Source organism: Anolis carolinensis, unplaced genomic scaffold (genome assembly GCF_035594765.1).
Source record: "Anolis carolinensis isolate JA03-04 unplaced genomic scaffold, rAnoCar3.1.pri scaffold_14, whole genome shotgun sequence".
Classification (NCBI taxonomy): Eukaryota; Metazoa; Chordata; class Lepidosauria; order Squamata; family Dactyloidae; genus Anolis; species Anolis carolinensis.
In genome coordinates, this window is record NW_026943825.1 from 11,227,780 (window position 1) to 11,254,942 (window position 27,163).

The window sequence follows — 27,163 nt, forward strand, 5'->3', positions numbered from 1 at the left end:
CCAAACACATCGATTCCCACATGGGAAAGGGGTGGGTCTGTCAAAGTCCTATCCTGAGGTAGTTCTGCCATTAACTGACTTTGACAGTTACGTCTGAGTCGCCGACATTTGACACACTTAAAAATAACACTGCTGACCAAACTTTTAGCATTTACCACCCACAGGCCTTCATTTCTAAGGGTCGCCTCAGTCAGAGTTCTACCCTGATGATGGATTTTCTCATGGTAGTGACGAACCAACAACAAAGCAATATGGCTATTGGGGGGTACAATGATGGGGTTCTTTGTACACACTTTGAGTTTAGCCTTAGCTAACCTCCCTCCCACTCTTAAAATGCCCTCCTTGTCTAGAAATGGGTTTAACTCACGCAAGAAACTCCGGCTGGGGGTGTCAAGCGCTTGTTCTAACCTGGCTATTTCTAGACTAAACTCATGCCTCTGAACTGACCTGAATATGACGCTCTTAGCCTTTATCATATCCTGGACCTGTAAAGGCTCACTATCTTTGCAAGCCAAACGATGTATAAGCCTAGCTACTGCTCTAAGAAGACTGTGCCACTCCGAAAAACGTTCAAAACGGTGTGGTTCCAGGCAAGATCTTTGGCCCATCTTGATTTCTGTGGTTGATTTGCAGGCTTTCACCTCTGCACTTCGTGAGACTTGAGCATTCATAATGTCCGAAAACCTTTGCTCATCTTTCGAGAGCGCTGTGGCTTCGTCTCTCTCAGAGACTTTGAAGATGGAGGAATACTCTGGAGTTATTGCTTGGCAGTAGACCGAGATATGACTTAGGCAACTGCGCACAAGTGTAGGACGTCCACCTTTAAGCACCTGTGCTTGATTGGAGTCCAACGACGATGGTGGGTGCATCTTGTTTATGCACACTGGGCCTATGACTGTCCAGCCTAATGGCAATTGTTGTGCGATAGGTGCACCTGGAGGTCCTTTAACTTGGTCGTTCACACAGAACAAGCTCGGGCAGTCCGAGCCAAGCAAAAGGGCAATGTCCACATCTGGCCGAAAGGCTGGTATAGCATTCTTTAACCGTCGCAAATGTGGATGAGCCTCCACAACTTCTCTAGTTACAATTTGTTTTTTGTTCCGAGGGATGGAGGAACACTCAATCAGGTCTGGCAACTTGAACTGTCTCTTCTGGTCGCAAGAGGAGACAACAAAGCCAGATGCTATGCGACCCTGCAACTTCTTTTTTCCTGCACACGTAGTCATAGTGTAGTCGACCATCTTGGTTTTAAGGTCAAACATGCGGAAGAACTCTGGAGTAGCCAGGGAGGCGTCGCTCTGTGAATCCAGGGCCACATAGAGTCTCTTTCTAAGCCAAGGGCTCTTGGCTGGATATACATCCGCTAGGCAGATAGGATGACAAACTCTGTACTGGTGCACGTCAGAGCATAGTTCAGTACAGGCGACCGATGGAGCATCCTCCTGCATCCGTGACGCGGCCTGCATGTTGGTGGCATCAGTAGATGACCCTTCTTTGGAAGACGTGTCCCCTTTGGCGCGGGAGACAGCGTCAGAGTTGTGCATCGCGGTGCAATGCTTAAGGCTGTTACACCTTGCGCATTTGACGTCCTCTTTGCAGTTGGATGCAAAGTGAAGAGTTGCTCCACAGCACCTAAAACATATGCCCAGCTTCTGTACAATCTGTTGTCTTTCTTTATAAGGCTTCTTGCCAAATTCCCGGCAGTTGGCCAAACTGTGAGGCTTTTGGTGAATGGGGCAGAGCACCTCCTTCACCTCTGACTTGGATTCGTTGGCCCTGTGCTGAGTTTCAACAGCCTTAACACTAACCGGTCTTTTGGCCTCTCTGGATGGTTTTTTCTCCACTTTAGGTGCCTTCTCTGGCTGGGTCCCTTGGTATAAGGTGGGGAGGCCCGTCTGTGGATCATTCCTTTCTCTGGCTGCCCTGGTGATGAACTGGACCAAATGAGAAAATGGAGGGTATGCCTGGGAGTGGGCCTCCTTGTAGTTGAAGACCTCCTGTCCCCAGCGTTCTTGCAAAGTGAAGGGCAGCTTGGTCAAGATCTGCCTCTGGGACAGGTGCTGATCGAGGCACTTCAAACCGGGCAGTTCTGGATTCTCCTTGGCCGACTCTAATTCCGTAAGGAGATCGCTGAGGTCCCACAAGAGTTTGAAGTCTTTGAGTTTTAAAGCTGGGAACCTTTGGAGCTTGTCCATAAGAGATGCTTCAATCTCTGTGCTGGCCCCATACCTCTGCTGCAACCTGGCCCAGGCCTTTTCCAGGGCTTTGTCGGGATCGGCTACGTGGGCTGCGTAGATCTTCTTAACTTGTGAGGATGAGGCTGGGCCCAACCATGCAGCCAGAAGAGTCAGTTCTTCCTCAGGCAATAACTTTAAGTCTCTGATTGCTCTCTGGAAGGTGGCCTTCCAGAGAAGAAATTCCTCAGGCTTGTCCGAAAACTTTTCGACACCCTTGTCCTTAAGATCTCTTCTGGGGCTTCTGATGATGGAGACAAGCTGGGACTCTGGCGTCGAAGGGAACAATTGAGGAGTTTGCTGTTGTGGAGTGGACTCCCACCATGTACCTTGCGTCAACCTTTGGCCTCTTGGAGGGATGACATCGACCACTGACGAATCGATGGTTCCCTGTGCAGCTGTCTGTAGGGGCCAACTAGCGCTCGGCCTTGAGGCCCTGATTGACTGACCTAGGGTTTTAGCAGGAGGCACAGGTAGCTCGAGCAAGGGTGAGCTCCCCGCTATGACGCTCTGCTCTGCAGGAAACTCAAAAGTGACTTTGGGGCCCTGCTCTGGGTAAGGAGAGAAGTCTCCCTGTTCCTCATCCGAAAACTGGCTGTACATGCTGCCAAGGTGCGCAAACACTTTGGCAGAAGGGTTCTGTATTGGTAACTGGCTTACATTTTCTTCTGTGAGTGGCTCAATTAGGGCCTTGGCCAAAGTCTCAGCCCTTACCCTTTTGGCTGCGGCATCCATCTTTATTCTAAGCATCTCTATACGAGCCTGTTCTATTTGCATTTCGCTTTGTCTACGGGCCTGTTCCATTTGCATTTCGCTTTGTCTACGGGCCTGTTCTATTTGCAGTCGTTGCTCTTCTTCTTTAAAGGGAAGGGTGAGATCAGCTGCCTTAGCATCAGCCTCCGCCCCCGCTACCTTGCTCTTTAGCTCCAGACGTGCAGCCTCCTTAATGTGCAAGGCAGCTAGGGAAGAGATGGCACTCCCAGCAGCAGAAGACTTGCTAGAGTGGCTGTGTTTAGACGATGCACACTCCCTTAGTTTAGATACCTGGCTAGAGCGGTTGGACTTAAGACTAAGTGCCACAGCAGGTGATTTCAAAAGATTGGTCTCATGGCTGCATAAGGAAGCTAGGATTGCCCTCACCCTATTTTCTTTCTCATTAGTGTCAGCTAAAACACTCCCTATTTCTAACTCTGAATCCTTGGCGTTAATGCGCTCGAGGACCTGGACTATCTTAGACACTAAACCCCTCCAAAGACCGAAGGCTTCTTCGAGGTCTGTCTGTAATATGGCTGGCACCCTTGTGATACCCAAGCTCTCTATTCTGTCCATTAATGTTACAATTCGCTCCCATGCCGAACCTAACCTCACATGGAGGAGCTCCTTTTCATCTATTAGATGGGCTAGCATCTTGGCTGAAGGGTGCTTTATCCTTTGGGGCCTTTCATTCCTACTTTCAGCCTCAGAAGGAGGTATACCATCTGTATCATCTTGAAATTGCATAGACATTATGTATTCTTAATAGCAAGTAAATTTACAACAAAGGCAAATGCAATATACCTGCAAGTAAATTTACAATAAAAGCAAATTCAATATATAATACAATTCACAGCACTTAACCATAGCAATATATATCACTAAGTAACTATACTTTACAAAGATTGTGACCTTTGGCGCCAGACTTTGGTGGGCAAGCTGCAAAATGTCAACTGACAGCAACTTGCCACTTGATACCTCCCTTGCCCGAGTGACGTAAACTGCCAAAATGGCGACTTCGCCAAATTTTCAAGCACCTCGTGCTCTGCGGCTCGAGGCCTGCCGCCGAAGGAGCACCGAGGCTGGCTTTGGAAAGGAGGAGAGAAGAGACGCCTCCTCCCCGCTGTGAAGGGAGGTCACCACCGCAGGTCGATGAAGCAGGTCACCACCGCAGGACGATGAGGCAGGTCACCACCGCAGGACGATGAGGCAGGTCACCACCGCAGGACGATGAGGAAGGTCACCACCGCAGGACGATGAGGCAGGTCACCACCGCCGGACCATGAGGCAGGTCAAAGCCGGCCGAGTGCTCCGGCCGAACTCCTGATGAAGAGGCTGTCAAAGCCGGTTGAGTGCTCCGGCCGAACTCGCAGCAGCGTTGCCAGGACTGTCCAGGTTCTAGCCTGGTTCTGGTGGGCTCCACGCCTCAGAGCCAGCCAAAGAACTGTCGCTGGTGCTCCGCGGCTCGAGGTCTACCGCCGAGGGAGCCCTGGACGTTGCTGGGAACTGCACAGCCTGTGCAAACCCAGAAAGCCACTGGGCTACGTGCGCACACGCGAGCCAAATAGCAAGGAAATAGAGCCCCACTATTTGACTCCTTCAGGTCTGAGAGCGGGCTCCACTGCCTCAGACGCTGGTATAGTCTTTAGGTATGCAGACTGAGCTCAGGCGGAAAAGCCGCAGCCTATACTAAAACTTCCTAAACTATAAAAAACTATAAAGCCGTGCAAGCTAGCTGAAGCGGAAAAACCGCTGATCGACCTCAAAACTGTGCCGTCCGCCGGACAATAAAAAACTATAAAATTGAAACGTGCTGTCCTTTATCCGGGCGAACTGCAAATCCCTATAAGCTGTCCTATAGATATTGAACGACTGAGTCTGGATAACTTCAAAAAGGATGTTTATTCATACAAGGTTGTAAACCTGGCACAGATCTTAAAGTTGCAGAAAATGAAACAAATTTCTATAGGTTTTAGTTGCAGAATTATCCCTGGTTCCAGAAGGCAAAGGTGATTATAAAACCACTATACCCTAATCACGCTGCCTATATTAGAAGGAGAAACTCTTTCCTTCCCTATCTTTACAGCAAAGATTAGTTCTAGAAGCGACAGAATAACCCTGCTCCTATAACTAGATTTCCTATTCCAGATCAATATAATTCAATACTTATCTAATTTGGATAGGCTTAGATTGGCCTGGTTTTGAGGATGATTTGTCCCAGTTAGCCTTGCACAGCTCCAGCACGTTGGAAAACTATAGCCAGAATGAAGCTCCAAAATGGAGACTAGACCCTGGTAAAAAGGGCGGTCCTAAGATGTTGCACTCTTTGACCAATCACTGCAAAGAAAACTGCAGCCAGCTTTTGCAGATTCCAAGCCACTTTTCCTGGGCTTTGCAGCCAGAGGCTGAAACAAGATGCAAAGGAGGGAAAACAAACAAACGACCAATAGGTAAGGCAAACCATCGTCCTGGGGGACGGAACAGGCAGAGATCCAGTTTGATTTTGTGGAAACACCTGACGATGAAGGGATGTCATTCAACTGGTACAAAGCGAGATCCAATGAAGAAATACCTCTTTTTGTTGAGAGTTGCGGAGATGACAAGTCTGAAGGAAAATTTGTTTGCAAACGCAGTAGAGAAAAGCTGGTTCTAGAAATCTACGTTATCCAAATGGAAGATTCTGGGCGATACCTGTGTGGTTCGAGAGCTGAAGATATCCTAGTGGTCTCTGCACTGGTTGTTGGAGGTGAGTGAGCCGGGCAGAAATGTTCAGAAGAAATATTGGCTGGAAGTCACATATCCCAACAATTGGAAAAACAAGTTCCCAACTCTAAATGCAGAAGCCGTCAAAGGGAGGATTTCCCACTCCTTGGCTTTTCACATGGAGATTGTAGTAGTCCTCTATTGTGGCCCATGGAGGTAGTCTTCCTCCTTGTAAAGCCTTGTAAGGCTCTGATTATGTGCAGACAGATGATGAATGGAGGGAACATTAGTAAAGGTAAAGGTTACCCCTGATGTTAAGTCCAGTCATGTCCGACTCTAGGGTTGGCGCTCATCTCCATTTCTAAGCCAAAGAGCCGGCGTTGTCCGTAGACACCTCCAAAGTCATGTGGCTGGCATGACTGCGTGGAGCGCCGTTACCTTCCCGCCGGAGCGGTACCTATTGATCTATTCACATTGGCATGTTTTCGAACTGCTAGGTTGGCAGGAGCTGGAGCTAACAGCTCACTCCGCTCCCGGGATTTGAACCTGGGACCATTCAGTCTGCAAGTTCAGCAGCTCAGTGCTTTAACACACTTCGCCACCGGGAACATTAGACCTCTATTTTTTCCAATCTAAGAAAAAACTAATTGCAAAAATGTATAAAATATTTTCAAAATTAAACACAGAACAACATCTGGTTAAAAATGGTATGATTCAATGAAATGCAAATCATAATATTTATACAGTAGAGTCTCACATAGAGTATCCAACATAAACGGGGACGGAAGAATGTTGGATAAGCAAATATGTTGGATAATAAGGAGGCATTAAGGAAAAGCCTACTAAACATCAAATTAGGTTATGATTTTACAAATTAAGCACCAAAACATCATGTTAGACAACACATTTGGCAGAAAAAGTAGCTCAATATGCAGTAATGCTATGTAGTAATTACTGTATTTATGAATTTAGCACCAAAATATCATGATATATTGAAAACATTGACTACAAAAATGTGTTGGATAATCCAGAACGTTGGATAAGCGAGTGTTGGATAAGTGAGACTCTACTGTAATATAAGATCTTTTAAAAATATCCCAGCTCATTTTTTATGCAAAAACAACTTGAAAAAGTAGAGGTTATTTCTATGCAATGTGTTCCTTTGCATGTTGAATGAAGACTGGCAGTTCAAATTTTCTCCAGGTCACACTCGGCCCTGAATAATACTACAGTAGAGTCTCACTTATCCAGCAGAATGTTGGATAAGCGAATATGTTGCATAATAAGGAGGGATTAAGGAAAAGCCTATTAAACATCAAATTAGGTTATGATTTTACAAATTCAGCACCGAAACATCATGTTATACAACAAATCTGACAAAAAAAGTAGTTCAATACGCAGTAATGCTAAGTAGTAATTAATGTATTTACGAATTTAGCACCAAAATATCATGATGTATTGAACACATTGACTACAAAAATGTGTTGGATAATCCAGAACATTGGATAAGCGAGTGTTGGATAAGTGAGACTCTACTGTAATCCTCTCGGCTTCCTTTCTTCTCCTCAGACAGCTACACCCCAAGCACCCAGGTGATGGTTTTACACCCCGCTGCTCAAAGCCCGTCTTCCCAGAACATGCAGAGCAACCAACTCGCTTGTGTGGTCCATGGAGTCTCCAACTTGGTCGAGGTTTCCTGGGAGGTTTCCGGAGGAGTTCAGCAAAAGGGCCAGACGTTCCTTCTGAACGAGGACAGTATCTCCTTGACCTTTGTCAGCCTCCTTCCGATTCCCAAGGAGGTCCAAAGCAGAGGGGGAAAGATGACGTGTGAAGTCAGGTTCAACTCCTCTGGCACCACCGTGAAGAAGAGCACCATGTTCAATGCCTGTGAGTGATTTTCTGCATGCTCCTTTGACAAGTATACCGTGTTTCCCTGGAAATAAGACAGTGTCTTATATTAATTTTTGCTCCCAAAGATGTGCTCGGTTTTATTTTCTTAATTTTCCATGAAGAAGAATTCACATTTATTGTTGAACAAAAAATGAACATTTATTATATACTGTACAGTAGTTGTCATCACAAACCAGCATAACCAGACAAACTGTGAATCCTATCCAGAATTTCTTGTTACTACCATTATTTCCATGTACAATACTCTATGGTTTGTACATTTACCGATCCTGCATGCTCTGGTGTTCTGTTTGGTGGGCATGCTTCCAAACCAAAACTTTGCTAGGTCTAACTTTCAGGGGAGGCCTTACATTTAGCAACTAGCTGTGCCCGGCCACGCGTTGCTGTGGCGAAGTCTGGTGGTATGGGAAATAAAGTATTGAGGAATTGGTGGTAGTTAAGGTCAAGGGTAAAGGTTTTACCTTACATTAAGTCCATTATAAATGGACTAGCTGTGCCCGGCCACGCGTTGCTGTGGTGAAGTATGGTGGTATGGGAAATAAAGTATTGAGGAATTGGTGGTAGTTAAGGTAAAGGATCCCCTGGGCTGAGTGGGTTGCTAGGAGACCAAGTGAGCGGAGCTTAGCCTTCTAACTGGCAGCAATTGGATAAAAACAATTATTCCTCTCCCTCTAATTAGGACTTTATTTTTCTTTTCTTTTTGTTGTATCAACCTAGAGGCATGGATGAGGGGTTGTGATGTCAATTTTCGAGGTTGTGGGGTGTTTACTTTTGTTGTTTTGTCCGCTGCCGTGATGCCATCACTCTTTTATATATATAGATTATATAGCTGTGTGGAAGGGCCTTGAGTCTACACTGCCATATAATCCAGTTAAAATCAGATAATCTGTATTTTATAGGCAGTGTGGAAGAGGCCTAAGTGAGGCCTAACTCTGCCTGTCCCCTGGGCTGAGTGGGTTGCTAGGAGACCAAGTGGGCGGAGCTTAGCCTTCTAACTGGCAGCTATTGGATACAAACAATTATTCCTCTCCCTCTAATTAGGACTTTATTTTTCTTTTCTTTTTGTTGTATGAACGTAGAGGCATGGATGAGGGGTTGTGCTGCCAAGTTTAGTGTTTCTGGGATGTGTAGTTTTGTTGTTTTGTCCTAGGCCGAAATGTCATTACCCTTTTATATATATAGATTCAGCAAAACCTCTAACAGGTCTTATTTCAGAGGATGTCTTATTTTCAGGGAAACAGGGTCCAAGCAAAACCTTCCTCGGCCCTGATTTGGCTAAGACAAACCTGAGTAAACCCCCCTTTTTTGCTCTGTTCTTAAAGTGTCCCATTTTTATTTATTTATTTATTTATTTGTTTATTATTTACAGTATTTATATTCCGCCCTTCTCACCCTGAAGGAGACTCAGGGCGGATTACAATGAACACATATATGGCAAACATTCAATGCCAACAGACAAACAACATATATAGACAGACACAGAGGCATTTAACATTTTTTTCCAGCTTCACGATTCTGGCCACAAGGGGAACTGTTGGTTCACTGTCCACTAGTGGCTGTACTTCCTCATTCCTTTCCTCGTGTTTTGCTGGCAGTTTTTATGATGTTGTAAATTAGTTAAATTAGCCTCCCGCATAAAGCGTACCTAAATTTCCCTACTTGACAGCTGCAACTGTCTTTCGGGGCTGCATAGGTCAACAGCAAGCCGGGCTATTTAATGGTCGGAGGCTTAACCCGACCCGGGCTTCGAACTCATGACCTCTCGGTCAGTAGTGATTTATTGCAGCTGGTTACTAGCCAGCTGCACCACAGCCTGGCCCATTTTTCTCTCTTTCTTCTGCTCTTCCTCTTTCTCCCCAGCTTATTTTCATTGCTTCAAACATTTATTTAGCTCAGCAAGAAGAGAAAGCACAATCGTGCCCTTCTCAATGGTCTCTGGCTAAGCAAACTGCCGAAACCTCCTCTAGTTTTTGCGTTCCTACTCATTCATGACTTTTGCCATTCCTGACCATAGTCTGAGCTTTCATGGCCACAATCTGTCCCAGGGCTGATCTGTAAATTGATAGATGTCCTGTACCATTCGTTGTTGATTTTGCGTCAGTTTGGTTTGCTAGAAGTTTTAAAAGTTGTTTTGTTTTAGTATTGCTCAGAGGTCTGGCAAAGGGGTGAGTGAAAGGCTATTCAACGTTCACATTTTGCTCTCCCACGCTGTAACACCCCTAGACTGCGTGAGCACTGGAAACCAACACGGAGGCCAATAAACAATCTAATATCTTTATTAATGCAATAAAAGAATAAAACAAAAGTATGCAGAGAATAGAGTCAAGCAATTGTTCTTATAGGAAAGATCAAAAATAGTCCAAATAAATGAAGTTATATGTCCAGTATTAGAGTCCAAAGTCTATAATCCAATAACCGAAACACACTCAAACGCTTTGGAAGTTTGAGTGGGGAAAGAGCAAGGATTTACCGGGAGATTCTTGAAGTAAAGTCCAGACAAGGATTCGAGGCTAGGCAAGGTAATTCGTGGTGGATCTGAAACGCAGTCCAAACTTGAACAGGAGTGAAAATGCAACTCCTGGTCTACTCGTGAGTAAGCTCGGAAACAAGGGATGATGTTCTTCTTTGAATAATCACGTTGACACCGCGATAGGGAGAGATCAGTGCAGAACTTTTATGGAAGTTCAAGAGCTTCCCCCAACAGGTGTTTAACTCCCCTATTGTTCCCAGAGAAAGTAGCTGTTTCAACTTGCCTGCCTCCCCGAAACTTCCCAAGGGAAACGTTTTAATTATGATCGTCTCTCTCCGCTAATCTCGCACTTCGTCTCTGAAACTGCTTATGGGAGCGATGTGTTTTGAGAAAGGACTTCCTATCAAACACAACACTTTCCGGGGAACCAGACTCTGTTTCAAGGGTGTTCGTAATTGGCTTTGGCACGAAAATGTCAACAGGGGACATCTGGAATGGAACAGAATCTTGCTGAGATGGGAAAAAAACCCATATCCTCTTCAGTTTGATCTGTCCTGCTCACTTCAAACGACCAGCATGAACGCAGATCAAAGACAGCTGCTATCAAAACCGATCTTTATTGAAGAACACACGACTTGGAAAAAGTCGAGAATGACATAATGTTTACATACAAGCAATTTTATCACCTTGGTTGCAACGTAACACCACACGTAAATATCATCACCAAACCCCACCCCCTGTATCACATTTCTACTATTCCCACACAAACTACTCATTATAATTGTTATGATTTTCACCCCCGAGTTCCCATGCTCTGCTGCCAGGTGTTTTCATGATACATTCAGGAGTGTTGATGTTATGGCTCCAATTCCAGGGCTTGCAAATTCAGCCCTGGGAATTGGTCCCATGACATGGCGCCCCCCTTTTCTCCGTCCTCCTCTTCTGTGCTTCCTCCATCACGACTCTGAAATACATCAAACAAGAACACTAGGTATCCATTTTGTCCAAAGTACCCATATACTTTTTTTAATAAACTGCGATGGAACACTGGATGTATTTTCCCCAAACTTTTTGGTAAGGACAATTGGAAAGTCACTTCGTTTATCACATCCTGTATCCTGAAAGGTCCAATAAATTTGGGGCCCAGTTTTCTTGAAGGTAGCCCCAATTTGATGTTTTGTGTGCTTAACCACACTAAGTCCCCTTTCTCCAATTTATTGCCTTCCACCCTTTTCCTGTCTGCGAATGTTTTATACTTTTTGTGTGCTTCTTTTAAGGATGCCGTCACCTGACTCCAACATTCTAGCATTTGGGTTTTCCATTTCCCTGCCCCTGTTTCTTCATTCTCTGCCCACCTTGGCAATTGGGGCAGAGGCTGGATTTCATACCCGTAAACTACTTCAAAGGGGGTTTTATTTGCTGCGGAATGTATGGCAGAGTTAAAAGCTAGTTCAGCGAAGGCTAGCCACTTAGACCAATCATTTTGTCTCAGAGTACATGCGAAGGAACTGCCCAAGCGTCTGTTGAGTACGTTCTACCGCCCCGTTTGTCATGGGGTGAAAAGCAGAACTTAGGCTCCTTTCTGCTCCTAGCATTTCCAAGAATTTTTCCCAGAATTTTGCTGTGAATTGAACACCCCTATCACTGACCACTCTACTGGGACATCCATGAAGTTTGTAAATGTGGTTTATGTATAATTCAGCCAGTTTCTCTGCCGATGGTAGTTTAGCCAGTGCTATAAAGTGGGCCTGTTTAGAGAACAGGTCTAATACTGTCCATATGTAGCGATGTCCCCTGCTAACAGGCAGTTCTCCCACAAAGTCCATGGCTACACATTCCCAAGGCCTGATAGGTTCTGCTACCGTTTGTAATAGTCCCATTGGCTTCCCTCCTCTCGATTTATTTCTGGCACAATCATCGCATTGGATAACATAATTTTTTATGTCCTTTCTCATCCCTGGCCACCAACAGTGTTTTGCTATCGCCTTCGTCGTTTTTGTAATCCCCATATGACCAGCGCTCTGGTTATTATGAAAACGATGCAAAATCTTAATCCTCAATATCGCTGGGATGTACAGTTTCTTGTTCACAAACCAAAATCCCCCCTTCTGCTCCCCTTTTTCCGCGTTGGATAAGATCCACTGATCTCCTTCATATGACTGCCTCAGTTCCTTTTCCCAACTATCTTCTTCGTCAAATTTGACAGTAGCAGTGCTCTCCCTTTGAGCCTGCGCTCTTGTACTGACAGCTAAACCCCATTGTCTTTCGGAAAATAATGTTCCCTCTTTTGCTGTGGTTATGTCCTCGTGCTGAGGCATGCGTGAAAGAGCATCTGCCAAAACATTCTGTTTCCCTTGGAAAAACTTTAATTGGAAATCGAACCTGCTAAAATATTGTGCCCATCTAATTTGTTTGGGGGATAATTTTCGAGGAGATTTTAAGTACTGGAGGTTCTTATGATCAGACCAAATTTCAAATGGGATTCCACTCCCTTCGAGGAAGTGTCGCCAGCATTCCAAGGCCTTTAATATAGCTAATGCTTCCTTTTCCCATATGGGCCAACATTTCTCAGTTTCACTGAACTTCCGAGACAAATATCCGCAAGGTTTTAAGTTCCCATTTTGATCTTTTTGCAATAGTACTGCTCCGTATGCACAATCCGAAGCATCACAATGTATTATGAAAGGGCTTCGAATGTCGGGGTGCTTTAGGACAGGTTCTTCTGTAAAGCGTTCTTTTAGGGTTTCAAAAGCCTTTTGGCATTCTGGCGTCCAGCTCAACTTGGCGCCAGGGGCTTTCACTTTCGCCGTCTCCCCTTTCCCCTTTGTTTTCAAAAGTTCTGTGAGGGGTGCGGTTATTTGTGCAAAGCCTTTTATGAATGATCTATAGAAATTTGCAAATCCTAGGAACGATTGCAATTGTCTCCTGGTTTGAGGCACTCCCCATTCTCTTACGTCCGACACTTTGGATGGGTCCATAGCTAACCCCTCCGGAGATATTCGATACCCCAAAAAGTCAATTTGCGTTTTGTTAAATTCACATTTGGAAAGTTTCGCATACAGTTTTGCTTCCCTCAGTTTTTGCAAAACTTCCTGGACTAGTTCAATGTGTTGCTCTCTGTCCTCGCTTACGATAAGGATATCATCCAAAAATATGAATACTCCTCGATATAATAGTGGATGTAAGATTTCATTTATAAGCTGCATAAAGCAAGCGCCGCCGTTTTTTAAACCAAAAGGCAAAATTTGATATTCAAAATGTCCGAATGCGCAGGAAAATGCAGTTTTCCAAGTATCCTCGGGTTTGATTCTTAATTTATGATAAGCTTCAATTAAATCAAGTTTGGTAAACATGCTCCCTTTCTTTAACACGGTAATCAGATCCTTTACTAATGGCATAGGGTATTTATTATCCTTAGTAATTGCATTTAAATTTCGATAGTCAATGCACAGTCTTAAAGAGTTGTCTTTCTTTCTCCTAAATAACACTGGGGCTCCCAAAGGGGAGCTGGACGGCTTAATGAAGCCTCGCGCCAGATTCTTATCAATGTATTTCCTCAATTCCTCCTTCTCCTGAACAGACATGGGATACACTTTTGGTTTTGGTAAGTTTGCTCCTGGGGTTATTTCGATTTCTACTTCTATATTCCTTTTGGGAGGTAATTTACTTGCCTCTTTCTGATTGAACACATCCACAAAGTCCCTGTATTCAGGGGGCAATAGTTCTTGGTCTATTTCCCCCGCTTCATTTCCCTCGCTCTCTTCTTCTGCTATTTTGCTTATCTCCCATTGCGTTTGTTGCTCTTTAAATGCCAGGCTCTTTCCCCTCCAATCCACTTCGGGGTTTGCCTGTTCCAGCCATGGAATTCCTAGTATGATATTGTATGTGGCAATAGGGGCTATCACAAAGGATATTCTTCCTTCCCATTTGCCTATTTTACATGGGATCCCCTGTATTTCTTTCGTGGATACTTCTCCAGCAGCAACTGATCCATCTAGCTGCGAAAATGCAATTGGGGCGTCAAGCAGCGTTTGCTGGCATTTTAGCGCCCCTGCTAATTCCGGAGTTATAATGTTCCTAGAGCAACCACAATCCACGAATGCTCTACAGGTGGCCCGATTCTCTAACCCCGACAAGCAGATCGGCACTACCAGCATGCGTTTGTCTTGACTCACCAGCCTCTCCAGAGGTTCTGGGGCTCGCACCTCCTCCTCCGCTCGTCTCCCGGCTGCTGGCGTGGGCTTTGAGGCTTTGGGCGGTTCTCCCTTTCAGGCCCAACATTCTGCCGCCCGATGGCCCGTCTTCCCACATACAAAGCATCCCGGCTTAGGTCTGTTGTCGTCTCCTTTGAAGGGGATCCCCGGCCTCCCTCCGGGTCTCTCCTGCTTCCTCGTTTCTCCCCGACCCCTCGCCACCGGTCTCTGCTGGCCGCCGCCGCCGCTCCGGAAGCACTTTACTTGGGACAGGGTGGATTCGACGCGCCCTGCCAGTTGAATCCAACCCTGTAGTGTCTCTGGGTCATCTCTGTGCGCCGCCCAACTAAATACCTCGGGGCGCAGTCCCTCTTTGAATATCTCCACTTTGGTCACTTCGGACCACTCTGGTACCCTTTCCGCGAGATGGAGGAATTCTTCTGCGTACTCGGGCACCGTCTTGTCCCTCTGCTTTATTCCTTTTAGTTGGTCTCGAGCCCTCAATTGCTCCAGCGGGTCTCTAAATCGGTTTTCCAGTGCGGCGAGGAATTGGGGCACTGACCTCAAGCACGGGTCGCGTCTGGCATGTAATTGTACATACCAGCTGGCCGCTCCCCTCTTTAGAGTATTACCAATGGCCCGAACCATGCTTCCTTCGGAGGGGAATGTGTGTGCATTGTCCTCCATGTATCCTCTGATGCTAATGAGGAAAAAGTTCAGTTCGGATGATTCCCCTCCGTATTCCAGTTTGAGCTCCTCTCTCCTAGGCATCCATTCTGCGGCCCGCTGCCTTTGCATGGGTGGTCTGGGGAGGGGTTGCATCAGGTTCCCCTGAGCTGGCCCTTTGATCACTCCGCGTCCCAGCCCGGCGGTCGTTCCCCGCGGCCCTCGGAATTCCGCTGCTGCTGTCGGCCCTTCCACCCATCTGAACGCAGGTCCTGCTGTAGCCCCCGCACTTCGCACTCCTTCGCCGTACGGTGCATCCTCCCCGTCTCCCTCTATCAACCCGCTGGACCCGATCCCTGGTCCCAGCAGTCTTTCAACCCCGACACCCATTCGGGGGGTCGGGAGTACTGTTGGAGTTGGCGGTCTCAGAGTCTCCAAGGCTCGCTGGCGATCCTCCTCGCGCGCCATCCTTTCTCGGAACTCCAGCTCCTGCCAATACTCCTCATCTCCGCCGCCTCCTGTTGCCGTTGGGCTCTGCGTCGATGCGCGCCGGCCCCTCTGGCTCCAAGCCTCGTCCTTACTCGGCTCTCTTTCGGCACCGTATCGAGTGGGCTCCCTCTGGAGATTCTCCTCCAACAGTGGCACCAATCTTCCCATGGTTTCCGACAGCCTGGACAGGTTGGTCTCTAAGATAGACAACCGTAGGGCCACGGTCTCCGGCATGCTCCCTCCAGACCCCCAACTGGTCTCTGCAGCTGCTGAGACACCTCTTCCTCCTCTGGGGATCCTCTGGGTAATTCCGTTCGGTCTGGGGTATCCGGTAGAGGAAGCAATGGCTTGTAGCGTTTCCTCTCCCAGCGGCCGAGCCTCTGGCAAGGGCCCCTCTGCTCCTTTCGGGCTTTGATCGCCCCCTCCACTCATTTTCACTTCACTGCGACTCCGCAGGAGGGTGAGAATGGGATTCTCGACTTAATTGTCCTGCTCACTTCAAACGACCAGCATGAACGCAGATCAAAGACAGCTGCTATCAAAACCGATCTTTATTGAAGAACACACGACTTGGAAAAAGTCGAGAATGACATAATGTTTACATACAAGCAATTTTATCACCTTGGTTGCAACGTAACACCACACGTAAATATCATCACCAAACCCCACCCCCTGTATCACATTTCTACTATTCCCACACAAACTACTCATTATAATTGTTATGATTTTCACCCCCGAGTTCCCATGCTCTGCTGCCAGGTGTTTTCATGATACATTCAGGAGTGTTGATGTTATGGCTCCAATTCCAGGGCTTGCAAATTCAGCCCTGGGAATTGGTCCCATGACATGGATCTATGATGGCTGCGGGGTCATGGGCCAAAGGTCACTGAGACATCACACACGCTTTTTTCCCTCTCCTTCTCTTGATTGATGGGCTATGTAAATGTTGGACTCCCTTTAAACTTGCAGTCAGCACCTCACATTTCTTGCAAATCTTTGAAACAGGGAAGCAAAATGCAATGCTTAGGGTCTCTTCAAGTAGTGCAGTTCATGAGCATGTCTCTTCTTTCTCCTTTAAAGCTTCCTCTGAAGACCACGATGGCAAATGTCCTCTTTACGCTGTGTCCCGGGTTGTCGTGGGAGGGCTGGCCTTGCTGATGCTTCTCCTGCTGTTCTTTGGCACCAATTCTGTCCTTCTAAACCAAGTAAGATGTCGCTGTTGCCACAACTTTTATTCAAACAACCGGTTACGACAAAAATAATGAGTTAGTAATGAGTTAAGTTATGGATTTGTGTTGTTGAAGGCTTTCATGGCCAAAATCATTGAGTTGTGGTGAGTTTTCCAGGCTGTTTGGTCATGTTCCAGAAGCATTCTCTCCTGACGTTTCGCCCACAACTATGGTAGGCATCCTCAGAGATTGTGAGGTCTGCTGGAAACTAGGCAAGTGGGGTCTATATATCTGTGGAATAATGTCCAGGGTGGGAGAAAGAACTCTTGTCTGTTGGAGGCAAGTGTGAATGTTGCAATTGGCCAGCTTGATTTATTTACTGCTTGTGGACAATTTCAGCAGAAAGGAGAAAAATATAAAAACGAAGAAAGGGTTGTGGTGCATTTTCCAGGCTGCATGGCCATGTTCCAGAAGCATATGCACAACAACCCAGTAATTCTGGCCATGAAAGCCTTAGACAATAAAATGGACAAAATCTGGATACCAGTATTAAAACACTCTGCCAGACAGGAAGACACCATCAAAGCCCTCCCGACAGATGTTCATCCAGCCAGTATTTAAAATGCTAAAATCAGGAGAGTAAATAAAGAACATTCTGAAAACGGGAATTCCAGACATGAAACAATCAGGGCCAGCTAACACCTCCCAACAGAGGTTTCACCCAGGCAGGAAGCAGCCAGGCTTTGAAGCTGCAAGGCTTTTCAGTGCTAATCACAGTTGTACCTGCTGGTTAAGTCCTTGACGTAGCCTCAGAGTTCACCCCAGTTTAAGGCTCTTCCCATGACCTTGTAGCACCTTAACTTCCTTCTTGTTTAGAAGTTCCACTCAGTGCACTTTGCCCAGCTCATTTTATGTTTTTATTGCTGTGTTTTTCATGTGTTTTATAATGATTGTGATTTTGTATTTGATATTACTATATGCTGGTTTTATATCTGTAAGCCGCCCCGAGTCCCTCTGGGGAGATGGTGGCGGGGTACAAAAATAAAATTATTATTATTATTATTATTATTATTATTATTATTATTAATCAAGGTGGCCAATGGCGGCATTCACACTTGCCTCCAACAGACAAGAGTTCTTTCTCCCACCCTGGACATCATTCCACAGATATATAAACCTCACTTGCCTAGTTTCCAACAGCCTCACAACCTTTGAGGATGCTTGCCATAGATGTGGGCGAAATGCCAGGAGAGAATGCTTCTGGAACATGGCCAGGCAGCCCAGACAACTCATAGCAACCCAAGTTATGTTTAATTTAGAAAAACTGAGCCATTCCATCTTAAGTAATATGACTGTGGAAAGTCTGGGAGTTATTTTTAAATTAGACTTTTTCATGTGTGTGTTTGAAGAATAGGTACATCCTTAGAGGTTCCTTCATCCCCAAACTTTGGCGATACTGGCCGTGACCATTGAAGGCTGCTATGGCTTGGATATTGGGCTAACCGAAGGATTATCTCTTCCCATAGGAGCCTGCCCAAGTTTTAAGATTTGTTTTAAAGTAATATTTTAATGGTCTTATTCATGCAGTTGACTCAATCCTTTTGTTTTGCTCTGCATGTTTTTAACCAGATGTGTTTTTATTCCTAGATATGAAGATAAGGAACTGACCAATAGAATGGCCCAGACTACGCCCTTGGATCACGTGATTTATTCTGCTGTCAGAGTTAAATGTTCATTGTATTAATTGTGTTTTAATTGTATTCTTATGTTTTATTATTTTAATGACTGTTTTTGTACTCTGTTTTTAAAGGCATTGAATTATTGCCATGCTGTGAAGCTGCCTTGAGTCCCCTCCGGGTGAGAAAGGTGGGGTAAAAGTATCGTAAATAAATAAAATAAATAAATTCAATCCTCTTTCTTTTGTGAGCAGTCTTGAGTTGCAATCTGATGGAAAAGAAGGATGTAAAGAAAGGGGTGGAGGGATGAATGGCAAGAAGAATGGAGGGATATATGGAAGGAAGGATGCTTCCCTGCAAGGTCATAAAAGACAGACTTCAGCATCTTGGAGATGTTATCATTCAGAGAAAGCACAGCGAAGAGACCAACGTTTGTTCGCTTTTTCAAAATTCTATCTGCACACTTTGTGGCTAGTTTAGGACGGAATCTGAGTGTCACCAAGGTGTTTAAGGCCCTTGTGACTAAAGTCTTTGCGGCAGCCAACTCTGAATCGCACCGGCAATGCTTCTGACTTGTTATAGCAGGACAGGAAAACCACAGAGAGAAAGAACGAAGTTTGGTCAAGGGATTTATATATATTTTGCAACAGCCCTTCCCCAGGCTTTTACTAAAAACATAACAAACAACAAGTTCAAGCAGATGATTTGGTGTCCCTGGGGCTAGGATTGGCTTACACAATTTGCCATCAGGTTCGCTTCTGAAATGCTATTTGTTCTAGGACTGTTCCAGGCACAGGAGCCTTGTTAGAGAAAGAGCTGCTCCTGAACAGAAACTTGATGCAAAAGATGGTTGTTGTGCTGCTAAAATATAGGCAGGATAGAGGGGGATTCTTTCCCCATCCCTGCTAGAAAAGGTAGAATAATAATACAGTAGAGTCTCACTTATCCAAGCTAAACGGGCTGGCAGAAGCTTGGATAAGCGAATATCTTGGATACTAAGGAGGGATTAAGGAAAAGCCTATTAAATATCAAATTAGGTTATGATTTTACAAATTAAACACCAAAACATCATGTTATACAACAAATTTGACAGAAAAAAGTAGTTCAATACGCAGTCATGTTATGTTGTAATTACTGTATTTACGAATTTAGCACCAAAATATCACGATGTATTGCAAACATTGACTACAAAAATGGCTTGGATAATCCAGAAGCTTGGTTAAGCGAGGCTTGGATAAGTGAGACTCTACTGTAATAATAATAATTAAAAACAAGAAAACTCATGACCATTCACTTCACCCTCGCAGTGATGTTGACCGGCTATATCTGCCTAGAAGATCAGGGGGCAGAGGACTCTTACAAGTCAAACAAGCAGTCAAAGAAGAAGAACATGCCCTGGCAGAAGATGTAAAGCAAAGTGAAGAACCTGCTTTGATTGAAGTCCAAAATCAGAAACTCCTCAAAGCACAGCAGACAAAGAATCAGTACAAGAAAACCGCACTACAAACTAGAGCAGACAGCTGGCACAACAAAACATTGCATGGAAAGTTCCTTGACAAAACTGAAGGAAAAGCTGATAAGGAGAAGACCTGGCTCTGGCTCACAAATGGGACCCTGAAGAAGGAGACAGAAGGCCTGATCCTTGCAGCCCAGGAGCAAGACATCAGGACAAAGGCCATTCAGGCCAAGATTGAAAAATCAGCTGATGACCCAAAATGAAGACTGTGCAAGGAAACCGACGAAACCATTGATCATATCCTCAGCTGCTGTAAGAAAATCGCACAGACAGACTACAGACAGAGGCACAACTATGTGGCCCAAATGATTCATTGGAACTTATGCCTCAAGTACCTCCTCCCAGCAGCAAAGAACTGGTGGGATCACAAACCTGCAAAAGGATTGGAAAATGAGCACGCAAAGATACTGTGGGACTTCCGAATCCAGACTGACAAAGTTCTGGAACACAACACACCAGACATCACAGTTGTGGAAAAGAAAAAGGTTTGGATCATTGATGTCGCCATCCCAGGTGACAGTCGCATTGACGAAAAACAACAGGAAAAACTCAGCCGCTCTCAGGACCTCAAGATTGAACTTCAAAGACTCTGGCAGAAACCAGTGCAGGTGGTCCCGGTGGTGATGGGCACATTGGGTGCCGTGCCAAAAGATCTCAGCTAGCATTTGGAAACAATAGACATTGACAAAATTACGATCTGCCAACTGCAAAAGGCCACCCTACTGGGATCTGCACGCATCATCCAAAAATACATCACACAGTCCTAGACACTTGGGAAGTGTTCGACTTGTGATGTTGTGATATGAAATCCAGCATATCTATCTTGTTTGCTGTGTCATAATAAAATAATAATCATAATAATGGTAACATACATCACACAGTCCTAAACGTTTGGGAAGTGTTCGACTTGTGATTTTGTGATACGAAATCCAGCATATCTATCTTGTTTGCTGTGTCATACAATAAAATAATAATAATAATAATGTGATTTTAATAATAAACTTGTGATTTTGTGATACGAAATCCAGCATATCTATCTTGTTTGCTGTGTCATAATAAAATAATAATCATAATAATGGTAACATACATCACACAGTCCTAAACGCTTGGGAAGTGTTCGACTTGTGATTTTGTGATACGGAATCCAGCATATCTATCTTGTTTGCTGTGTCATACAATGTTGTTGTGTCAATAATAATGATAACATTATTTATATCCTGCCCCATCTCCCTAAAGGGACTTGGGGCAGCTTACAAGGCAACAATAGTGCAATACAGAACATATAAAATACAACAAAAATTAACCAGAATAAAAAAAACTGCACCAATATAACAAAACATAACAACATGTAAAGATTAACATAAAACACATCAATCAAAATGAAATCACGAATAAAAACACAACAATGATTAGAATTAGAAGTGAGCTATAGAATAGTTAAAGGGTTCTCTATACCTTGGCGCAGTCATTTATGATTCAAAAAGGAGAAATCAGAAGAAGACAAACCTTTCAGAGCAGCTGTGAAGAAAGATCCTCAAGTGTAAAGATCTTTCCTCAAATATTAATGCCAGAATGATCAATGCCATAGTATTTCCAGTGTCTCTGTCATGGGAGTGAAAGTTGTAGAATGATGAAAGCTGAGAGGAAGACAATCACCTCAATGGAAACGCGGGGCTGAAGGAGAGCTCTTTGGACATCATGGATTATCAAAATGACCAGACAATGGCTCAGAGAGTAAGGCAAACCCAAACGCTTCCAAAAAACCAACATGGTCCAACTGAGGGGAAATCATGTTTAATACAAACATCTATAATCACACAGTCTTCCCTTCTTCCAAAATGGGCCATACATTGTTAACAGAATCGATCTATTTGGGAAACAGATTTCTTCATCCGCTGGAACGGAGTTCTGCATATTCGGTCTGGAAGAAAAGGCCGAAGATCACTAGGATTGTTGGATCTCCAAGGGCCCCGTCCACACAGCTGGATAATATCCAGATTGAACCAAGATTATCTGCTTTGAACTGGATTATATGAGACTACACTGCCATATAATCCAGTTCATATAATCCGGTTTTATATGGCAGTGTAGAAGGGGCCTAAGATCCTTAGAAAAAAATAAATTCAAACACAAATTTAAAATCCCAGATTGTCATCATGCAAGGACTGCACATACCTGTGGCATTGGCGTCATGGGCATTTCATTGGCTGGTTTCCTGACATTTCCTATGAGAAAGGAGAAAAAGAGGAAAGCTTAGCTAATTTGTTGTTGTTGTTATTGTTGTTTTTGTTGTTCTGCTTTGATCTTCTGACAAGCAACTAAATGTGAGTAGATATAGCTGTGTGGAAGGGGCTTGAGTCTACACTGCCATATAATCCAGTGCAAATTAGATAATCTGTGAAAGAGGCCTAAGTGAGGCCCAACTGCTTGTCCCCTGGGCTGAGTAGGTTGCTAGGAGACCAAGTGGGCGGAACTTAGCCTTGTTAGGCAGCAATTTTATAAAAACAATTATTCCTCTCTCTCTAATTAAGACTTTATTTTTCTTTTCTTTTTGTTGTATTAACCTAGAGCTGTGGATGATGGGTTGTGTTGTCAAATTTTGAGGTTGGAGGGCCTGTAGTTTTGTTGTTTTGTCCGCTGCCCTGATGCCATCACTCTTTTATATATATGGATAGAGCTGCTAAGCAGCTCACAACATTAAAAAAAATCAACACATTTCAAAATCCAGTGGCTCTTTGTATTGTTTAAAACTTATTGCAGGGCTTTCTTAGGCCAGGTTTATTCTGAGGAGTCTTTCCTCGGAGGCTGAGAGAGTGTGACTCTCAAAGTCACCCAGAGTTTTTTAAATCCATTATAGAAGGATTCAGGAATGGCTATTTTAGGCCACATCTACACTGACATATAATGTAGTTTGAACTGCATTATATGGTCAGTGTAGACCAGGCATGGGCAAACTTTGGCCCTTCAGGTGTTTTGGACTTCAACTCCCACCATTCCTAACAGCCGGTAGATTGTCAGGAATTGTGGGAGTTGAAGTCCAAAACACCTCGAGGGCCAAAGGTTGCCCATGCCTGGTCTACACTGACCATATAATGCAGATGGAGCTGGATTATATGAGTCTCCACTGCCATATAATCCCGTTCAATCTGCATTATAATGACAGTGAAGGCCTCAAATCTGCCTCCTTTAGGCAAGTTGGAATTCTGTCTTATTTTCAGAAGACATGGTGTGCATCTAGACTGCAGAATTAATGCAGTTTGACACTACTTTAGCTGTCATGGCACAATGCTACGGAATTGTGGGAGTTGTCCTTTTACAATTGCCGTTAGCCTTCTCTGCCAAGGCGGGCTGGTGCCTTACCAAACAACAACTCTCGCCGCAATCGAAGTGGTGTCAAACTGCGTTAATTCTACAGTGTGGATGCACCCATTGACTTTGTCCGCTTCAGCCAATGCTCCTCAATGAAGCAGGAAGGGCAAGGGATAGGCCTTGTCACTCCATCCCCAGGCTGCAGACAAAGGAAATGTATCCACTGAATAAACAAGGAGCCAAATTTCTATCCTCCACAACTTCCATATTGGAGTGGATCTCACTGAATTATTCTCCAAAAGGACCATCTTTAGACACAGCGTTACCTCCAAAGACGTGCTTCCAGAAGAGGGCAATCACGAGCAGAACTGTCAGAAGACCAACAACGCAAGGGATCCCGACATATAAAATGGCAGCGCAGTTAGCTATTAAAAGAGAGAGCATGAGAGAGAAAGGGAATTATTAACACTGACTAACACTGTCCGAATCTTCAGCGCTGATATCAGCATGGAGTTTGGTCTGGAAAAATGTTCGACAGCGGCATTGAAGAAGAGAAAAATCATTGAAAGTGAGGGCATAAATATGCCTAATGGCCAAAGTGTCACCAGCCAGAGGCCTATAAACATCTGGGCATATTACAGCTGGACAACATCAAGCATGAACATGTGAAGACTGTGGTCAGTAAAGAATACACACAAAGGCTCAGAAAAATTCTCAAAAGCAAGTTCAATGGAGGCAACACCATCAAGGCCATAAACACCTGGGCCATACCTGTCACAAGATATACTGTTGGCATCATAAACTGGACAAAGGTGGAACTGGACAATTTGGACAGAAAAACAAGAAAACTCATGACCATTCATCACTCACTGCACCCTCGCAGTGATGTTGACCGGCTATATCTGCCTAGAAGATCAGGGGGCAGAGGACTCTTACAAGTCAAACAAGCAGTCAAAGAAGAAGAACATGCCCTGGCAGAATATGTCAAGCAAAGTGAAGAACCTGCTTTGATTGAAGTCAAAAATCAGAAACTCCTCAAAGCATAGCAGACAAAGAATCAGTACAAGAAAACCACACTACAAACTAGAGCTGACAGCTGGCACAACAAAACATTGCATGGAAAGTTCCTTGACAAAATTGAAGGAAAAGCTGATAAGGAGAAGACCTGGCTCTGGCTCACGAATGGGACCCTGAAGAAGGAGACAGAAGGCCTGATCCTTGCAGCCCAGGAGCAAGACATCAGGACAAAGGCAATTCAGGCCAAGATCGAAAAATCAGCTGATGACCCAAAATGCAGACTCTGCAAGGAAGCTGACGAAACCATTGATAATATCCTAAGCTGCTGTAAGAAAATTGCAAAGACAGGCTACAAACAGAGGCACAACTATGTGGCCCAAATGATTCATTGGAACTTATGTCACAAGTACCACCTAACAGTTGTAAAGAACTGGTGGGATCACAAACCTGCAAAGGTAAAGGAAAATGAGCACCCAAAAATACTGTGGGACTTTCGAATCCAGACTGACAAAGTTTTGGAACACAACACAGAAGACCTCACAGTTGTGGAAAAGAAAAAAGTTTAGATTATTGATGTCGCCATCCCAGGTAACAGTCACATTGATGAAAAACAACAGGAAAAACTCAGCCATTATCAGGACCTCAAGATCGAACTGCAAAAGCTCTGGCATAAACCAGTACAGGTGGTCCCGGTGGTAATTGGTGCATTGGGCACTGTGCCGAAATATCTCAGCCAGCATTTGGAAACAATAGACATTGATAAAATCATGATCTGTCAACTGCAAAAGGCCACCCGATTGGGATCTGCACGCATCATCCAAAAATACATCACACAGTCCTAGACACTTGGGAAGTGTTCGACTTGTGATTTTGTGATACGAAATCCAGCATGTCTATCTTGTTTGCTGTGTCATACAATAAAATAAAATAATCAACTTTATAGGGCTGTGTTGAAGGGACCCTGGAATAGTTATCATCCTGGGGAAATGGGGTCTCAATGAAGCTTTATCAACAATCCTTGTTTCCACAGCAAGGCAATTATTTCAAAATTCAATTTTCACAGGGACAGAAAGGGAGGTGAAATCTTTTAGAAAGGGGCACAGAGAGCAAAATAAACACCACCCTTCCAGATGCTATCCAAAACTCGTGTTTAGGCTGAATAGGTTTCATCATAATGTACCTCTGGATGTGAGATTCATTGGGATTACAGCGCTGATGTTTCTGTTCCCTTGGTCTGAGCAAGCATAGGTCATCCCTGGGATCCACTTCGCTGGAGGAATCAGCTTCAGACTCCAGATGCTGATGACTCCTTCTCTGTCTATCACACTCACATTTTTATAGTCTTCATGAGACATTTCTCCACCAATTTCCGAAGAGATCGCATGCTGAGAAGGAAGTGTGCCGAAGAAGAGACAGAGGAGGGGGATGCTATGATTGAACTGAGACTCTTCCATGAAGGAAGGCATGAAGATGGAAAGACTTGGACTTGAAGCATCTGAAAAATAAAAATGATAACTCACAATTTGCTAGCTGTTTTCTCTCACAAGCGCTGTGTGGAAAAGACCATGTGTCAAAAAGACCAGACCTACACAAATTGCGAAATAATGGTGATTTACTATAGGAAAGGAGCAGCCTTTTTTTTAATGTTTGTTTGGCCCAAAGATAGCAAACAAGCAAAAGGACAAACCTGGACAATACAAACTGAACTACAAGCTTCAAGCTTTATCCAAGCTTCTGGATTATCGAAGCCATTTTTGTAGTCAATGTTTCCAATATAACACGATATTTTGGTGCTAAATTTGTAAATACAATAATTACAACATAACATTACTGCGTATTGAACTACATTTTCTGTCAAATTTGTTGTATAACATGATGTGGCTGTGGCGCAGGCGGGAGAGCAAGCCAGTTGCAATTAACTGCAATGAATCACTCTGACCAGGAGGTCATGAGTTCGAGGCCAGCTCGGAGCCTATGTTTGTCTTGTCTTTGTTCTATGTTAAAAGGCATTGAATGTTTGCCTATATGTGTAATGTGATCCGCCCTGAGTCCCCTTCAGGGTGAGAAAGAAGGGCGGAATATAAATGCTGTAAATGAATAAATAAACAAATAAATAAATACATGTTTTGGTGCTTAATTTGTAAAATCATAACCTAATTTGATGTTCAATAGGCTTTTCCTTAATCCCTCCTTATTATCCAAGATATTCACTTATCCAAGCTTCTGCCGGCCTGTTTAGCTTGGATAAGTGAGACTCTACTGTATAAAGCAAGCCAAAAGAAAACTTGAGGAGAAGAAACTGCACACCTGCATTTTAATGAATCAGGTTTTGGTCACAATCTTTAGTTTCACTATGGTCCATACAATGTTTTGCATGTAAGTCCTGAATTTTTGGATTTCATCTGGAATTAATTTTGCCAAGGAAACAACATCACAAACATTTGCTAACTCCACCAAGCCACTCACCTGAAACGATCAGTCTGGTTCCACTCACAATACTGAAAATCCCATTGATAATCTGAGCACAGTAATAAACACCAGAGTCATTCCTTTGTGCATGATGGATGTTCAGAGCCATGGCATCCGCTGGGGATAATCCTGGTTTTGAGTGTTGACTATGGTGGTCAATCTTCCTCAAGCTTTGGTCTTGCTCTTCCTTATACCAGGTCAGGAAGGACTGAATATTTTCTCTTACTGAAGAGACACATTCAATGGTTACAGATTTCCCAGCAGATACCAGCATCTGGACCAACTTTTGTGGGCTCTGTGAGGTCTCCACCAGTTCAGCAGCTAGAAGAGGAAAGAAGCAAAGGAAGTAACTTTTAAAAATTTTTAAAAATCAGTTTATGCCAGAATTTAATACAATCCTCATGGAAATTCCATTCTCAATGTGCTATGAGTCTCAGTAATTAGACAAATGGGTTTCCAAAAACACTCACTGTGCAGAGAAAGAAGGACCATCACGACGAAATGGAAACTCATTTCCAGTAAAATGATCCTCTCGGCTTTTGAACTCCAAAAGAGGCTTGCAGCTGAGTGGATTCTGTCTTAAAATAA

At 44.3% G+C, this 27,163-nt stretch overlaps 1 protein-coding gene across 4 annotated transcripts in view; it reads right to left on the reverse strand.

Moving 5' to 3' along the window:
• Positions 1 to 7,160: 7,160 nt before the first annotated feature.
• The window catches only part of LOC100564551 (uncharacterized), a 69,513-nt gene continuing 49,510 nt past the window's right edge, over positions 7,161 to 27,163 (reverse strand). For 2 of the 4 annotated variants that reach the window (XM_062964864.1, XM_062964865.1), the window contains exons 2-7: positions 27,046 to 27,153; positions 26,573 to 26,896; positions 25,287 to 25,601; positions 23,416 to 23,514; positions 21,956 to 22,005; positions 7,161 to 7,623 (exon numbers count right to left, since the gene is read on the reverse strand). In XM_062964864.1, coding sequence (XP_062820934.1) covers positions 7,408 to 7,623; positions 21,956 to 22,005; positions 23,416 to 23,514; positions 25,287 to 25,601; positions 26,573 to 26,896; positions 27,046 to 27,088 — 1,047 coding nt within the window. In that variant the 5' untranslated portion in view covers positions 27,089 to 27,153 and the 3' untranslated portion in view covers positions 7,161 to 7,407. Of the gene's footprint in view, positions 7,624 to 21,558; positions 21,702 to 21,955; positions 22,006 to 23,415; positions 23,515 to 25,286; positions 25,602 to 26,572; positions 26,897 to 27,045; positions 27,154 to 27,163 lie in introns of those variants that run through there. The other 2 variants (XM_062964866.1, XM_062964867.1) reach the window with 2 other exon arrangements.